Source organism: Sciurus carolinensis, chromosome 2, assembly GCF_902686445.1.
Source record: "Sciurus carolinensis chromosome 2, mSciCar1.2, whole genome shotgun sequence".
NCBI classification, from domain to species: domain Eukaryota; kingdom Metazoa; phylum Chordata; class Mammalia; order Rodentia; family Sciuridae; genus Sciurus; species Sciurus carolinensis.
In genome coordinates this window covers 21,889,758-21,908,084 of record NC_062214.1, presented here as the reverse complement: position 1 = coordinate 21,908,084, position 18,327 = coordinate 21,889,758, and the positions used below count along the sequence as shown (strand labels likewise).

Below are 18,327 nucleotides of genomic sequence, written 5' to 3'. Positions count from 1 at the left end.
TCAAAGCCAGCCTTAGCAACTTAGTGAGACCCTAAGCAACTTAGCAAGACCCTGTCTCTAAATAAAATATTTAAAAAGAACTGGGAATATGGCTCAATAGTTGAACACCCCTGGGCTCAATTGCCACTACCAAAAAAAAAAAAAAAAAAAAAAAAAAACCTTATGCGGGTGTTGTGGCTCACACTGTAATCCCAATAACTCAGGAGGCAGAGGCAGGAGGATTTCAAGTTTGAGTCCAGCCTCAGCGATTTAGCAAGGCCTTAAGTGACTTAGCAAGCCCCTGTCTCAAAAATAAAAATAACAAGGACTAGGATAAGCACCTCTGGGTTCAATCCCTGGTATCAAAAAAAAAAAAAAGTGTTATTACTTTGCTTTAATACAGTCAATTATCTTTTAAATATATAAAAGATATTTGAATAATAATAAGGAAAGTCTTTTATATTAACCTACGTAATTACCATTTCTTATCGTTGTCATTCTTTTGCATAGATCCAGATTTCCATCCGGTAACATTTCCTTCTGCCTGCCTGAAGTACTTCCTTTAACATTTCTTATAGTTCAGGTTTTTTGGTGACAGATTCTTTCACCTTTCTGTGTCTGGAAACTATTTCATTTTCATTTTTGGAAAAAATATTCACTGGGTATAGAACACAGGTGAACAGATTTTTTTCTTTCAGTATTTGAAAATAATGCATTGAAGTATGTTTTCTGACTTGCATTGTTAATCCGCAAGAGATCCTCTAACTTTTCTTATTTTTTTATAACTTCTGAATAACTTCATATATCCTTTGTATACAATGTGCCCTTTTTCTCTAGCTGGTTTAAAATTTTTCTTTTTATCAGTAAGTTTAAGTAATTTGATTATGTTGTATCTTGTTTTTGTCATGTTTCTTCATGCCATTTAATTTCTTGACTCTCTGGATTTGTATTTTTTAAATCAGGTTTAGAATTTTGGCCATTATTTTTTCAAATATTTTCCTGTCTTTCCCTCTCCTCCACTTAGGGGACTGCAATTCATGTATATTGGACTATTCAAAGTTGTTTCACAGTTTACTGATGTTCTCCATACTTACTGTTTTTAACTTGTCTTTTTTTCCTATCATTTGCTAGTTTGTGTTACTTGTCTTCAAATTTACTAAGCTTTTTACTGTATTGTCTAAATCAAGTTTTTTTTTTTTCCTTTGGTATTGGGGATTGAACCCAGAGCCACTTTACCACTGAGCCATATTCCAGCCCTTTTATTTTTTATTTTGAGACAGGTTCTCGCTAAGTTGCTTCAGGGCTCACTAAGTTGCTGAGGCTGACCTCAAACTTGTGGTACTCCTTTCTCAGCCTCCCTCTAATCTACTATTAATACTGTTTGATCAGTATTCAGGTGAGCCTCAAGGCAGCCCTCTGCAGAGGTTTGAAGTTCTCTCTTTGTGCAGCTCTCTACTCTGTGGTACCCTACTCTGTACACTCTTCCCACCTTGCCTTTCCCTGAGTCTGCTCTCTCTCATCAGTTCAGGGAGGTTGAGGGGCTCCACCTGGGTTTCCTCTCCCTGAACCTCTTTTAGATTGTCATTTCATGTTCAATGTCTTAAAAAAGAGTTGTTGGGCTGGGGAGATAGCTCAGCTGGTAGAGTGCTTACCTCGCAAGCACAAGGCCCTGAGTTCGATCCCCAGTACCACAAAAAAAAATAAAAATAAAAAGAGTTGTTGTTGTTTTGGTGGGGTGGGGGATGGTGAACTTAGGGGCACTCAACCACTGAGCCACATCCCCATCCCTGTTTTGCATTTTATTTAGAGACAGGGTCCCACTGAGTTGCTTAGCTTCTTGCTTTTGCTGAGGCTGGCTTTGAACTCACAATCCTCCTGTTTTAGCCTCCAAGCCGCTGGGATTACAGGCATGAAAAAGCAAGGTTTTTTTGTTTGTTTGTTTGTTTTTTAGTATACGTTTTGTCCAGTACTTTAGTAGTGTAAGGTGGGAGGGAATATCCAGTCTCTATTATTCCATCTTGGTTAGAAGCAAAAGTCTACACTATAAATTTTTGGGATTTCGTTTGTTTGGATTTGATTTGGGTGTTTTGGGGGTGGGTTACAGTACCAGGGATTGATCCTGGGGTGCTTTACCACTGAGGGACATCCCCCACCCTTTTTATATTTTGTGTAGAGACAGGGTCTCACCAAGTTCCTTAGGGCCTTGCTAAGTTTCTGAGACTGACTTTGAAATTGCGATCCTTCTGCCTGAGCCTCCTGAGCCACTGGGATTACAGGCATGTGCCACCATGCCCAGCTTTTCCAGCCCTTTTTTTATTTTGAGACAAGTTCTCACTAAGTTGTAGAGGCTAACCTGGAACTTGCAATCCTCCTGCCTCAGCCTTTCGAGTCTCTGGAATTTCAGGTGTATGCCACCAAGCCCTGGTTTGTAGTTTTTGGTACTGGTATTGAACCCAGGGGCTCTTTACTGAGTTACATCCCGGACCTTTAAAAGTTTTTTAAGCCAGGTGGTGCATGCCTATGATCCCAAGCCACTGGGATTACAGGAGGCCCTAAGCAACTTAAAGAGACCCTGTCTTTAAATAAAATACAAAAAAGGACTGAGGATGTGGCTTAGTGGTTAAGCCTCTCTGGGTTCAATCCCCGGTACAAAAAAAAAGAAAAAATAATTTAAGACAAGGTCTCAGGCTGGGTGTGTAGCTCAATGGTAGAGTTCTTGCCTAACAAGTGAAAGGCCCTGTGTTCAATTCTCAGTACTGCAAAAAAAGAAAGGGGGAATCTCACTAAGTTGCCAAGATTGGCCTTGAACTTGTTATCCTCCTGCCTCAGCGTCTAATCCTTACTGTGGTGAATTACTAATAGGTTTATCTTTGCATTCTTGTGCAAGGAAATCTATTGAACAAGTTCTTAAATTACTGTATTGAGTATTTGATCCACTGCATACTGGCTATGAAAACATTGACAGATATTGCCAAGATAACTTTCAAAAAGTTCAAACTTAACCGGGTGTGGTAGCGCATGCTTGTAATCCCAGTGACTCAGGAGGCTGAGGCAGGAGGATCACAAGTTTGAGGCCAACCTCAGCAATTTAGCAAGATCCTGTCTCAGAATAAAAAAAGGGCTGGGGAAATGGCTTAGTGGTTAAGCACCCCTGGGTTCAATCCCTGCTACCAAAAACAAAACTAAAACAAAAAGTCATACACAAGGCTTTTAATAAGTGCTTGTTAAGCTAGACCTATTGCTTATGGAGTTGGATTTATTTGTTACTATCTCTTTAAAATTAGTGTTATTGAGGTATAATTTTTGCACAATAAAGTGCATACATTTAAATAGTAGTTCAATGAATTGTGACAAATTTGTATCTCCATGTAACAACCACAGTCAAGTTATAGAACGTTTTTCATCACCCCAGAGTTCCCTCGTGCCATTTTCCAATTTCCACCCCTCACTCCTGGCCCTAGGCAACCACCAATATGTTTTTTATCACTGTAGGTTAGATTTGCCTTTCCTAGGGTTTCATAAAAATGGAATTATGCTGTGTGAATTCTTTGTCTGACTTCTTTTATTAAGCATAGTGTTTTTGAGTAGTTGGCTTGCTCTTTTATTTCCAAATAATATTACTTTAGAGATTGTTTAAAATAATTTGCATAAAGGGCCTATTATATACTGTTCCTGTGCTAGGCATCTCGTACTTTATCCACAATTCTTACAAAAACCTTACCAGAGCTCCAAGAGATTATGTGACTTGTCCAAGGTTCTGTGACTAGTCATGTAGTCATCTGTTTATCTTTTATTGCTGCTCCTGTCCCAATCTGAAAGCCCAGTTTGAAAGCTGAGATAAGTGTGATCTGTTAATGGAAAGAAATGAGATTTGAATCAATAGATTTGAGTTCAAATCCAAGCATCAACCTTTTTGTGAATGACTTGAACTCTATGCTGTTCATCGCACTTGCCTGGATGGAAGAGGTCCAGCATAGAGCCAACCACAGGGGGACATTACATGAAGGCCACATGTTGCACTTTGTGTGTGTGTGTGTGTGTGTGTGTGTGTGTGTGTGTATGTGTGTATACTGGGGATTGAACCTAGGGGCACTTAACCACTGAGCCACATCTCCTGCCCTTTTTATTTTTTCAGTTGTTGATGAACCTTTATTTTATTTATATGCAGTGCTGAGAATCAAACCCAGTGCTTCACACATGCTAGGCAAGTACTCTTACCACTGAGCTACAACCCCAGAGTCTCCAGCCCTTTTTAAAATATTTTATATAGAGACAGGGTCTCACTGAGTTGCTTAGGGTCTTGCTAAGTTGCTGAGGCTGGCTTTGAACTTTCAGTCCTCCTGCCTTAGCCTCCTAAACTGCTGGGATTAGAGGCATGTGCCACTATGCCCAGCAAAGTCAGACTTTTTTTTTTCTTTTCTTAACTTCCTCATGTGCCAGACTATGCAGGTAGGCTCCTATGCTATACTTCCACCACCAGCAACGCTGCCACTGTTATATATGAAAAGACCCATTAATGTGCTTTTCTGTGCTTTCTCTAACAGAATCGAATCCTATATTGAGATTTAGGGAATTCCAGATCGCATCATATCCTCTACAGGACTTTAGCTTTTTGAAACTTCTTCATCTCCAGGAAACCTGGAAGCAGCAGGAGACAAGCTTCAATAATACAATCAAAACCTCAGGAAATAGTCTCCCCAAGTTACTGGGCCCGAAAATAAAGTAAGCTCAGCTCTTGGCAGATAGAGTGGCCTCCATTGTGGTTGTAAAGAGGGATTTGACAAACGTGGCAAAATGTCAGGGATGCTGAGTAGGAAACAGAGGTGGCAAATGCAGGTCAACCTCAAAGGGGTAGACGTGTCTGTGAAGCAGCCTAGAAAGTTCCTAGGTTTGATACTCAGGACTTGTATTCCCTGCCTGTAACTCACAGGGCTGCTTTAAGAGGTCAGCTGCTTCTTTTGTCAGGGCTTCAGTAACCCATTTAAAGAAGAAGAGGAGGAAGTATCTTCTGTATTTATGTGTTGTTGGGTCCTTTCTCTGAGAGTCTTCAGAAAATTCTACCCACCTAAGGGAGGCAGCAATATAGCAGTTTACCCTTTATTAAAGCAGTTGGTTCCATTTTCAGTTTTTTTTAATATATATATTTTTAGTTGTAGATGGACACAGTGCCTTTATTTTACTTATTTTTATGTGGTTCTGAGGATTGAATTCAGTGCCTCACATGTGCTGGGCAGGCTCTCTACCACTGAGCTACAACCCCAGCCCCTCAGATAGCTTTGACTGTTAGAAATTTCTCCCACCAGGCGCAGGAGCACAAGCCTATGATCCCAGTGACTCTGGAGACTAAAGCAAGAGGATCAAGAGTTCAAAGCCAGCCTCAGCAACTTAGTGAGGCCCTGAGCAACTCAGTGAGACCTTGTCTCAAACTAAATAAAAAGGGCTGGGGATGTGATTCATTGGTTAAGCACCCTTAGGTTCAATCTCTAGTAGCCAAAGAGAGAAAAAAGAAAATTTCTCCCTCCATATGAACTTTGAATCTCATAGACTGGAGCTTCAACTGGCTCTTTCTTGGGTAACTTCAACTCTATGCCTAGAAAGAAGTCTAGTAAGTCTGGCTCAGCTGCATAGGATCAACTCCTTCACCTAACAATCTTCAGGTGTTTAAAGGGGCCCTCACTCCTTTGTTTTTCAAGTCTCCTCCCTATGACACTTCTCTAATCCCTAGCAGTGGGCTTGATTTTTCTTACCTTCTGGAAGGTGTGTATTTTCCAGGGAAGGGAACTCTCAGTATATGGTAGAGTGAGGGTTGATTATTTAGGGTCTCATGAACTGACTGAGTTATAAATGAGTTCTCTTTAACAAACTTTCATGTTTCAGATCCAGGCGTGCTCAGTCAATCCGATGTCCCATGGTCAATACCCAGTTTGGTGAGCTCCCCAAGGAGGCTGTGGTAGGGGCCTACATGAAGATCCACACTGTGGAGCAAGGGGAAATTGTGGTAAGTGTACAGAGAGCTTTGTTCATAATACAGGGTGTAATATGAATGGGCTAGGATGTTGAATATGAAAGTAAAGATTTTAGAAACACCCCTCTCTGTATTTGGTGAGATTAAGATAGTGTTGATTTTTAGTCAGGTGTGGTGGCATATGCCTATAATCAATCCCAATGACTCCGGAGGCTGAGACAGGAGGATCGCAAGCTCAAGGCCAGCCTTGGCAATTTAGTAAGACCTTGTCTCAAAAAATAAAAAGGACTGGTAGTATGACTGGGTGGTAGAGCACCACTGAGTTCAATCTCTAATACCACACCAAAAACAAACAAACAAAAACATTGATTTTTAAGATATGATAAAAGTATTGTAGCTGTGTTTTTAAAGAGTTCTTATATTTAAGAGATGCATATTAAAATATTTATAAATAAATTACATGACAGGTGGGAATTTGCTTTAAAATATCCAAGGGTATTAAGGCAAGGATATTCCCTTTCATCACTCCTGTTCCTCATTGTATTGACAGTTTGAGCCAGTAGTAAAGACAAGAAAAGGAGATAAAAGATATACAGATTGAGAAGAAAGAAAGAAAATTGTCTTTGTTTGCATGACATGATTGTCTTATGTCTGCAGTTCCAAAGAATCAAAAACACTTCTGAAAGTAATAAGAGATTATGGCAAGGTGGAAGGATACAATGTTAATATTCAAAAGTCAGTTGTTTTCCTTCTACCAGCAATGAAAAGTGCAACTTGAAATGAAAAACACAATACCATTTATTATAGCCAAAAAAAATGAAATACATAGGTCTAAATCTAACAAAACTTATGTCAAATCTCCATGCAGGGGATGTAGTTTAGCAGTGGAGAGCATGCTTGGCATGTATAAGACCCTGGGTTTGTGGGCTGGGGAGATAGCTCAGTTGGTAGAGTGCTTGCCCTGCATGCACAAGGCCCTGGGTTTGATCCCCAGCACCACACACACACACACACACACACACACACACAAAGACCCTGGGTTTCATCTCTGGCACCACACACACACACACACACACACACACACACACACAATCTACATGCTGAAAGCTATGTAACTCTGATGGAAGAATTTAAAGAAGATCTAAATAAATGGAGAAATATTCTATGTTCATGGATTGGAAGATTCAGTATTGTTAAGACATCAGTTTTCCCCCAACTTGATGTATAGATTCAGTGCAATCTCAAACAATATCCCAGCAGATTATTTTGTGGATATTGACAAATTTTTTCTAAAGTTTATATGGAAAGGTGAATGGATAAATAAACTGTTGTATGAAATATTATTCAGCAGTAAAAGGAAATAAGATATCAAGCCATGAGAAGACATGGTGTAACCTTAAATGAACATTTCTAAGTGAGAGAGTCCTGTATGAAAAGGCTAAATATTTTATGATTCCAACTATATGACATTCTGGAAAAGGCAAAACTATAGTTCAGTGGTTGCCATGGGTTTGGAATTCAGGGGATAGGATGAATAGGTGAAGCACAGGGGATATTTAGGTCTGTAAAGTTATTCTTTATGATACTGTAATAGTAGAAATAAAGCAATAAGCACTTGTTAAAACTGGTAGAACTTTTCAGCACAAAGAGTGAATCTTTTTTTTTTTTTTTTTTTTTGGTACCAGGGATTGAACTCAGGGGCACTCAACCACTGAGCCACATCCCCAGCCCTATTTTGTGTTTATTTAGAGACAGGGTCTCACTGCGTTGCATAGTGCCTCACTTTTACTGAGGCTGGCTTTGAACTTGTGATCCTCCTGCCTTAGTCTCCTAAGCCGTTGGGATTACAGGCATGTACCACCTTGTCTGGCAGCAAGAGTGAATCTTAATATATGCAATTTAAAAAAAAGTCATTTAGGAGGAAGGAATGTGGACTATGATAAGAGAATCAAACATTACAAATGCATGAAACATCCTGAATGAAGGGGTTGGGGAAAAGGATATTAACGTAAGTAGCTTTGGAAATGAGTCATTAAGATTAAAGGCAGAACTGGGGTTGTGGCTCAGTGGTAGAGCACTTGCCTAGCATGTGTGAGGCCCTGGGTTCAGTCCTCAGCACTACATAAAAATAAATAAAATAAAGGTATCGTGTCCATCTACAATTTAAAAAAAACTTAGGAAAAATTATTAAAGGCAAAAGGAATTTGTGTATGAACCCTATACTCTAGTTGGTAGTTGTTTCCCATGTAGGTATGGATTAATAATCCTGATATTACTATATATATATATAGTAATTATATATATATATTATACACACACACACACACACACACACACACACACACTGAAATGGGTCAAGTAAGTAAACAAATGGCAAATGGTGGGAGCTAGGTTTCTCACTATTGGAGTGGAAATTTACAGATGAAAGGCAGTGAGAAGGATTCATATGGTAATGGGTTAAAGACATCAGTATGAACTCAAGTTTAGCTCAAATATGCTTTACAGATCATTACATAGAGAAATATTTATATATGGGTGTGCAAATACATTTATCTTTTGCTGTATCAGCTGATAGGGCCTTAAAAGAAATGATACTCCAGTAGCAATGAGTGTACTTAGCACCCAGATCATGGTATATTTTTGTAATGAAAATATTTAATATCTAATCTCTTTGGGATTTCCAAGTGTATATACATTATATATATCTTGGACTTATTCTTCCTAACTGAAATTCTGTTTCCTTTGACCAACAACTCCCCAAAACATCTCCTACCCACAGCACCAGGCAGTCATTCTACTTTTTACTTCTATAGAGTTCAACTTGTTTTAGATTTCACATATACGTGAATCCTGTTATCTTTATGTGACTGACTTATTTCACTTAATATAACATCCTCTAGTTTTGTCTGTGTTGTTACACATGACAGTATTATTTTCTTTTTAACATTTGGATAATATTCTGATCTATAATTGGTATATATACCACATTTTCTTTATCTGTTCATCCATTGGGGACACTTAGGTCAGTTTCACATCTTAATTTGTGAATAATGCTCCAATAAACACTGAAAGCAGATCTCTCTTCAACATACTGATTTCTTTTCAAGGAACCTCCATACTGTTTTATATTATAATGGTTGTATTTACATTTCTATCAACAGTGTGAAAGGATTTTTTTTAAATGTTTTTAATATTTGTAATTTTTGTCTTTTTGATAATTGCTGTTTTATAACAGTATGATTCAGTATCTCCTTGAGTTTTTAATTTTTATTTCCCTGATGCTTAATGATTTTGAGCATTTTTCATATGCCTGTTGGTCATTTATGTTTATTCAAATCCTTTGCCCTTTTAAGAAATATTAATGTATTATAATTACGCATAATGGTGGAATTCCTCTTTTTTTTTTTTTTTTTTGGTACCTGGGATTGAACTCGGGGTCATTCAACCACTGAGCCACATCCCCAGCCCTATTTTGTATTTTATTTAGAGACAGGGTCTCACTGAGTTGCTTGGGGCCTTGCTAAGTTGCTGAGGTGTCTTTGAACTGGTGATCCTCCTGCCTCAGTGTCTCAAGTGGCTGGGATTACAGGCATGTGCCATGCACTTGGCACTTTGTGCATTTTTTTTATCAGGTTGTTTTATTTACTACTAAGTTGTAAGAATGCTTTTCATATTTTGAATATTATTTCTTTATCAGATGTGTGATTTGCAAATATTTTTCCCATCCTGTAGGTTGTCCTTTTACTCTTCATTGTTTCCCTTGCTTGTACATAAGTATTTTAGTTTGATGCTATCTCATTTATCTGTATTTGCCTGTTCTTTTGGGATCATTTGCAAAAAATAAATAAAAATCATTGCTCAGGCCAATCTCAAGAAACCAGATCTTGATTTCTAACAACATTTTCCAATAAAAGGAACAGTGGTCCTGGAAATATGCAAGATAAAACTAGAGCATTTTGTAGTTCTTGAAAATAAAGGAAATGTTGTGGGGGGGAAGCTTCTTTGAGGCATGTCAAAGGGGCATAGGCCAATTTAAAGACCTTTTCCTGGCCAAAGGCAGAATAACTTGAGCAACAAAATAAAGCAGTACAGGATTGTAAACCCAAAGTATAAAATAAACATCCATGTCACATTGATATAAATGAATCAATAGTAAATGATTAGTAGATGGAAAAAAGACAAATCTCCCTACAGAATAATTCCAAGACAGGATACCCTGCCCTCAAGGAGGGAGAGCATTACATTACATTCCCCATTCCTCAGATGTGACTTGTGTTTGGTGACTTCCTTCTGAAGAGTACAGTAAGGAAAGGGGTGAAATCTAAGAAACACTACCTCAGCTAAGTGATCAAAGCCAACATCAATGGTAATAAATTACATTGACAGTATTGATGCGGTGAAAATGGTACTGTGTCTGTGGCTATCCTCTCAATAACCCCAAAACTCCAGGATAATCATGAGAAAAATATCAACAAATTCTAATACTAGAGCATCCACAAAATTCCTGATGCATCCCCTTCAAACCATCAAGGTCATCAAACACAAGGTATGTCTGAGAAACTACTACAGCTTTGAGAAGACTAAAGGGACATGGCAGTTACATGTAAGGTGTTTTGGATAAGATAATGGAACAGAAAAGGACATTAGGTAGACTGGGGAAGTAGCTCAGTGGCAGAGGCCCTGGGTTTGATCCAGTACCACCACCAAAAAACAAAAAAAGAACACCAAAAAAAAAGTACATTAGGTTAAAAACAGGAAATCTAAGTAACTCATTGACTTCATAATAATATGTCAATGTTGGTTTGTTCACTTTAACAGAGATATCATACAGTGTAAGATATTAATAGGGGGAACAGAGTGGGAGATGTATGAAAATACTGTAATTACTTCTCAGTTTTTCTGTAAATCTAAAGCTGTTTTAAAAGAATAGACCATTAAAAAAATTAATCTGGGCTGGGGTTATGATTCAGTGGTAGGTGCTTGCCTAGCACGCGTGAGGCACTGGGTTCGTTCCCCAGCACCACATAAATAAACAAAATAAGTAAATAAATAAATAAAGGTTTAAAAAAAATTAGTCCAATGGGCATGGTGGCACATGCCTGTAATCCCAGCAACTCAGGAGGCTGAGGCAGGAAGATTGCCAGTTCAAAGCCAGACTCAACAACATAGCCAGGCACTTAGCAACTCAGCGAGACCCTATTTCTAAATAAAATTCAAAAAAGGGCTGGGCATGTGGCTTAGTGGTTAAGTGCCCCCAAGGTCAATCCCTGGTACAAAAAAAAAAAAAAATTTTAATCCAGTAGTGATGGGGTGAGTATGGATGGCCATGAGTTAATCACCATTGAAACTGGTGATGGGTGCAGAGCTGAATGGAAGAATGAAAATTATGGTGGTGACAGATATGGAGCAGGCCGACTTGCTTTCTGGCGAGCAGCATCGGACCTCAGCCTGCCTGGGAGGGGTTCTCTTTTGAAACCTTTGTGTATTCATGCAGAGTCTGGGAACCTGCTCCATGCTGTGCCTCAGTTACAGTCTCTCCAAGGTCATCTTCAAGCCCTCCTTCCCCCATGTTTGGTCCTGTCTTACTAGCAGTGTATCAGAAAGATCAGCCCAAGAATCTCTGGGAACCAGGTCCCTAGCATGACCCTCTATGCTGATTTGAATATTTTTGAGTTCTTAGAAAACTTTTCCTTTTGTTCAAGGAAATTCTGCCTTCTGTAACTTCCCCTCCTACCCACCAGTACTGGGGATAGAACTCTTTACCACTAAGCTACATCCTCAACCCTTTTTATTTTTTATTTCGTGACAAGTTATCGCTAAGTTACCCAGGTTAACTTTTGGTTTTCATTCAACATTTCTGTAGCCAGGCACAGTGCCAATGTTCCATTAACTATTTTCTTACTCAGGCAGAACATTCCTCTAGTCATTCTTCATGTGATATGTTCTCCAGTCTCCTCACTGCCTGCTGCTCTTAAATTTGTCAGTGTTTCAGAGAGTGCTCCTCAGAACTGAACAAACATAGCAAACCAAGGTGGAATAACCTTTGTCATTGTGTTAGTCAGGTTTTGTGTTGCTGTGATCAAAATACCTGACAAGAATGACTTGGAGGAGGAAAAGTTTATTTTAGCTCACAGTTCAGATGTAGTCCAGGATCAGCAGAATCCATCGCTCTGCCCAAGGTAAGGCAGCACATCTGGCAGAAAGGAGTGGCAGAGAAGTGCTGCTCTGTTCATGGTGGCCAGAAGCAGAGAGAGGGAGAAAGGGGGAAGTGGAGAAAGGGACTGCAAGGAAGATGAAGCCTTCCAGGGCACTCCCCCAGTGACCCACCTCTTGCAGCCAAACCACTGCAGGTACCTATATGGCTTACAATTACCATTCAGTCAGTCCGTTCAAATTAGGATGGATAGATTAGGTTACAGCTTTCCTAATCTAATCATTTCACCTCTGACTATTCCTGCATAAACACAGGAGCTTTTGAAGGACACCTCATATCCAAACCATAACAATTGTTGGTGTTACCAGTATTGGGATTATAAGATGCATGACTGTGGACAAATAAATTTCCTTTTCTGAACCTCATTTTCCACAGTTAAGGAGAATAATCCCTATACTCTAGGGCAGTTGTGAAGATTACATTTGTATGTATTTCCTCCACATAGTAGGAGCAAAGTCTTTGCCCCCACCCCTGGGTCCCCTAGTACTAGGGATTGAACCCAGACTGACCTCAAATTTGTAATCCTCTTACCTAGCCTCTTGAGTAACTGGAATTACAGGTATGTAACACTGCCACTGTGCCTGGCTTTCACTTCCATTTCATAGGTGAGCAAACAGCAGCCCAGGGAGGTTATCACTTGCCCAAAGCCACATAGCAAATGAAAAATGTAGATGTCCTTTCTGAAGCCAGGATTAATCCCATCCTCACCTGGCCTCCAAAGAGCAGATCTCTTTATTTGGGATCTCTTTTCTTGATTCCTAGGAAGCTGGGCACTGGAGGCTCTGGGGCCAGTAATCTCCCCTTCCCTCCCTGCCTGAGTATTAATTAACAAATGAAATGCAGGAGAGTGAGCATTGGATTTGGAGTTTAGCATCAAGGGTTCTTGGCCTGGCTCAACCTGCCCCAGAGTGTCTCCCTATAAAGAGGCTTACTTTGCCTGTAAAGCAAGCAGGTATGCCTGTGGCTCTCCCATCTCATTTCCAGATACGAAGTATGAATCAAGCCAAAAAGTAGGGGATGCAGTGAGCTGCAGAGAGGACTGGGGCCTGCAGAAAAGGATGGGGTAAGGAATGGTTGAAAAGGGGGATGTCTAGAGGAGGACTAGCTATTTGGTTTTTATCCTAAGTTCTGAGGAAGAGAAAACAAGCCTACTTGACAAAAATGAGTTGAAGCCTGGGTGCTGTGGCACACACTTACAGTTCTAGCTGGTCAGGAGCTGAGCCAGAGGATTACCTGAGCACAGGGTGGTTCAAGCCTATTCTGGGCAACAGAGTGAAACCTGTCTCAAAAAAAAGAGTTGAGAATTGGACATTGGAGAAAGCTCAAGAGCAATAGTATTGAGTGTAATTCTTGGAATACAGCCTGCTCCGTGGAGGTGGGACAGTGGAGAAAGCACTTAGGGTCTAAATCCAGGGATCAGAAGACTGCAACATCAAGTTGCAAGAGGAGCCTTGGACTGCCTCTCCCTATCACGTGCTCAGTGACTGCAGTGGATTCACCTCTCATTTGAGGCCTTATTTTTCCTATCTAGAAAATCTGGTGTCAAACTGATTGGTCTCTAAGGTCCAGTTTTCTGTGACTACTTCTTTCTAGGGCTTTCATCAGGCCTTCCTTCCAGAGCACCAACGTGACATGCGGCCCTTGAGCCTCATAAGTTTGGGAACAGAGTTGCTTCGATTGAGAAAAGAAAAATTTTATGAAATGATTGATGACGAGACAAGAGAGAAGTTGTCAAGGTCTGACATTGAGTATCCCAGGTCAGTAATGGGGAGTATGTGTAAGTACCATCAGATCAAAGTAACAAGTTTTCAGCTGTTGTTACAGTAAATGAAAGAAAGAACAAGAACCCAATAATACTGAATGCTGACAATGGTGAAATGATACTGGTAGTTGTTATATTCTAAATTGACTCAATCCTTTTGATGTTAATTTTAGCCTTATATTCCTTTTGATGTTAATTTTAGCCTTATATATCCCTACCCTTTGAGACAGTGGTCCATCCCTGAATTTGTCCTTATGAAGCCAAAATATATGGGGAAAGCTGCATGCATTAAAATGTTCATAGTAGTCATATCCATAATAGGAAAATCACCATAGGAAAATCATCACCACCACCACCCCCACACACCCAGTGGCACACTAAGGGTACTGTAAGAAAACTGGTGCATTTACTTGATAGAACATCACTGTCTTATTAAAATATGGTAAGTTTAATGATTCTACTGGAGTGTTAAATGAGTAAGCTAGTGATATACAGAAAGAGCAGTACAAAATTATATGTATGCTGTGACTATGTGTTTGTAGCATACATACACTTACCTGGTTTTGCCAGCAGGTGTTGGAAGCAAGTGCCAGTCCCATGGTAGAGAAAGAGGTGTGGAAGCAGGCAGGTCTGCAGATCCTTTTTCACCACTGGGCTACTTCACTAGTCCTTTTTATTTTTTATTTTGAGACAAGAGTCTCGCTAAGTTGTTGAGGCTGACCTCAAACTTGTTTTCCTCCTGCCTCAGCTTCCCAAGTCGCTGAGATTATGGGTGTTTGCCACCACACCCAGCTCAGATCTGTAGATTCTTGCAGTGCATCCAATAAGCACATAAAATAATTCTATGTAAAAGCTCTATGATCTTGGGCAAGTCATTTCCTCTCAGACTTCCGAGTCCAATCAGTGAAACAAGAAAAATTGTTTCCAAAGTGTGAAATACATTCCACAGAAGGTTTGCAAGATGATTTTATGTGGTATACAGATTGACATATTTAACCATATTTAATAGCAGTGTGCATTCGAAAAATAACAGGTTAAGCTTACTAACCTCAGGATTGGGCTGATCTTATTGCTCAGGAAAGAGCTAACGTAGATATTTAAGTAAAAGAAATGAGTGAATTTAAGAATAATGAGCAAATTAAAGAATAGATGATATGTGGATGTTGCCAAAATTGAGGCCATTTTACGAGAAAATTAAGTGAAGGTTCACTAGTGACTTTTCCCAGTTCAGAGGTGCTGCATTTCTGTTTTCTGTGCACTACCGATATGGAAAATGGCTGTTCAGGCTGACCTACTTGAAAAAGATCTAATGAGCCTCAGCTCTTCGAGTGATGGCTGGTGTCAGCTAGTGTTTGTGGAATTGAAATTCTGAAAAGGTTCACATAGATTTGCCTGCACAGATGTTTGAGCACTTGGTGCCTGCACTGCCTAGTCAGCACTTTGCTTTAGTCATCTCTAATGCTGACAGGCAGGGTCTGTCTTCATTAATTGTTGAACTCATGGGTTTTTAGACTGCCAAAGCAGGCCGGAAATGTATCCATTATGTAGCTCAAATCTTTTAAGTTTTAACTAAGGACTCTTGAGGTCCTAAAATCAGTTGGGCACAGGCACCAGTCCTGTGAATGTGTGGGCTCAATAACCTAAAAATCACTCATACACAACCCCGGCATGGCACGTAGAAAAAAATGGAGAGCTCAGTTCATTAAAAAGTTAGGGGAATCCCCAAAGGCCAGAATGAAAGGATCCCCCAAACCAAGTGAACAACAAGATCCAATGCTGGGGTTGCCCCAAAGGGGTGAAAAGCCAGATGACCTGAAGTGTCAAAGCCTTTGAAGCAGGGGATTGGAATGGAACTCCCAGGCAGAGCGTAGGGCTGTGGAAAGCTGCCCTGCTTAGTAACAGAGTAGACTAGAAACCAGTGTGACCAGCATCATCCAGACATGATGTGGAATCTTGTCTGTGTCAGCTTGGACTCTGGGTCCAAAAATAAAACAATCCCCTAAGAATTTGTAATCCCATGCGTACCCCTCATAGGTTTTAGTGAGTTCCTTAGCCTTTTTGAGCCTTACTTTCCATGTTTATGAACTAGAGATTAAGTGAGTTAATCAATATGAAGTGCCTGACACTTAGTAAGTAGTAGGTCACAGTCAGATATTATTATATAAGAAGTTGGAAATTAATGGAACTTTTAAAGTGGAAACCATCTAGTGATGTGCTGCTACATGTTTAACAACCAGCTCTCCAGGAGGTAGGAGGAATTCCTGATTGGCAGAACTTACTGATTTTTGTGGTGTAAATATGCCCACCATGACCAATTTCAAGCTACTGACCTGATGTCATTCAGCGTAGAGTTGAGAAGAGAATGCACACCGTTAGCTTTTGTGAAAGGGTATGAGCTGGCTTTGGAACATCACTGGAACTAAGACGGCTCTGACCTCTGGGTGTTTTCTTAGATTGATCTCTAGGATCACAGTTGACTTTGTCCTGGTCAGTATCATCTAGCCAGAGGAACCTTCTAGATTGTTAGTTCTTAGGCAAGTGCAGGCAAGTCAGTGGAAGTTTAACATCCTTCCCTTGCTATGGTCTCAGAAATAAGCCAGTTAGTGCAAAGTGCATTCCATCCTATGCCTATTGCCCCACCCTCACGTGCTATGGGGGAAGGGGCCAGGGTAGGGCCAGAGCACCAAGGCATTCCAAGGCAGCCACCAGTCTATGGTCTGTCTCTCTAGATTTGACTGTTCTGGACATTTCAAATAGATGGAGTCATTATATATATATATATATATTACTTTATTTGTCTATTATGGACATTGGGTTATTTACCCATTTTAGCTATTATAAATTATGCTGAACATTATTGTATGAGTTTTTGTATAGGCATATATTTTCATTTCTCTTAGGCATACTCCTTGGAATGAATTCCTGGGTCATAGGTAACTCTATATTTAAACTTTTTAAGGAATTGTCAGAACATTTTCCAAAATGGCTACTGCAGTTTACATCCCTACAGCAAAGTCCTCATTCCAATATTTAGATCCACATCTTCATCAATACTTATTACTGTCATTTTTTCCCACTTTTGGTGCCACAGATCAGATCCAGGACTTGTGCATGCTAAGCAAGCACTTTGCTACTGAGCTATATCTCCAGCTCTCCTGTCAGTCTTTTTAATGGTAACCGACCTAGTGGGTATAAGCGGTATCTGATTAATACCACCTTTTATAGTTGTCAGTGAACCTTTATTTTATTTATTTATAAGCAGTGCTGGGAATTGAACCCAGTGCCTCATAACATGCTAGGCAAGCACTCTACCACTGAGCTACAACCCCAGCCCTCATTGTGGTTTTATTTACATTTCTTGGATGGCCAGTGATCACATACGTAATTTAAATGTCTCAAAAGTCATATTATAAGACATGAAAACAGGTGAATAATCTATTTTTTAGATGCAGTATATCTAAAGTATTATCATTTAAACATTTTATCAATATAAAAACTATTCATGAAATATTTTCCATTGGTTTGTGTTATAAGTCTTTGAAATCTGCTGTGTGTTTTATATCCAAAGCACATCCCTAATTCAGATTGGCCACATTTCAGGCAGTCAGTAGCTGCATGTGGCTTGTAACTACTGCAGGAGAAAGCATAGGTCTATGGGAAGGAGGTCATAGGAAGGTAGAGTCAGCAGGAGGAGTCTGGAGAAAAGTCAAGAGCTGGAACTGGGCCCAGTGTTTTTAGGGATGGGAAAGAGTGGTGGGAGGCAAGGCTGGAAGAGCAAGGGCAGCAGGGAGCTAGCTAGAGAGCTCAACTTCTCTCCTACCCTTCAGTGATGATGACATGTGCCAGAGGTTGCTCAAGGAAAACAGCTGGAATATCTTTCGGAAGGACCTGGTGCGGCTGCTGGTGGAGCCTCACAAAATGCCACCCTTCACCCCATTCCAGCCCAAGAGGAAAAGCATATACAACCCTAAGTCTTTGATCCTGGATTTGTGTAGTGTCAACAAGAAGATTAAACCACATCATCCCGTTTTTATGACATCCCAGAAATACCTTCCCCCACTGAGGATCGTCCAAGCCATCTCAGCACCCCGGCACAAAATCCAAGAACTCCTTCCTCAGTATAAGAATGCGGGGGTCCTTCTTTAGAATCAATAAAGGATGTTGGATTGCCCACCGTGTTTTCAGAATGACCACCATGGGGATTAGAGACTTGGAGGGAGTTCCTAGAGGGCTGAGCTAGGGGTCTAGAGAGGTATTTGGGTGTAGCAACTGGGGCGCAGATCCCCTGACACTTGTGGGCTGGGCTGAGGGAATAGATGATTATGAGGGTTGTGGCTGGGGAGTCTCAGGGTGGGAGGGTTTTATCCCATGAGCAGAAAGGGAGGCACAAGGCTCAGATCAAAGTGG

General features: G+C 40.2%; 1 protein-coding gene across 3 annotated transcripts in view; it reads left to right on the top strand.

The window, feature by feature from the left end:
- The window catches only part of Cnbd2 (cyclic nucleotide binding domain containing 2), a 54,220-nt gene extending 36,110 nt beyond the window's left edge, over positions 1 to 18,110 (top strand). For all 3 annotated transcript variants that reach the window (XM_047538423.1, XM_047538422.1, XM_047538424.1), the window contains 4 exons: positions 4,524 to 4,701; positions 5,857 to 5,977; positions 13,752 to 13,915; positions 17,748 to 18,110. In XM_047538423.1, coding sequence (XP_047394379.1) covers positions 4,524 to 4,701; positions 5,857 to 5,977; positions 13,752 to 13,915; positions 17,748 to 18,066 — 782 coding nt within the window. In that variant the 3' untranslated portion in view covers positions 18,067 to 18,110. The remainder of the gene's footprint in view (positions 1 to 4,523; positions 4,702 to 5,856; positions 5,978 to 13,751; positions 13,916 to 17,747) is intronic.
- Positions 18,111 to 18,327: the final 217 nt, after the last annotated feature.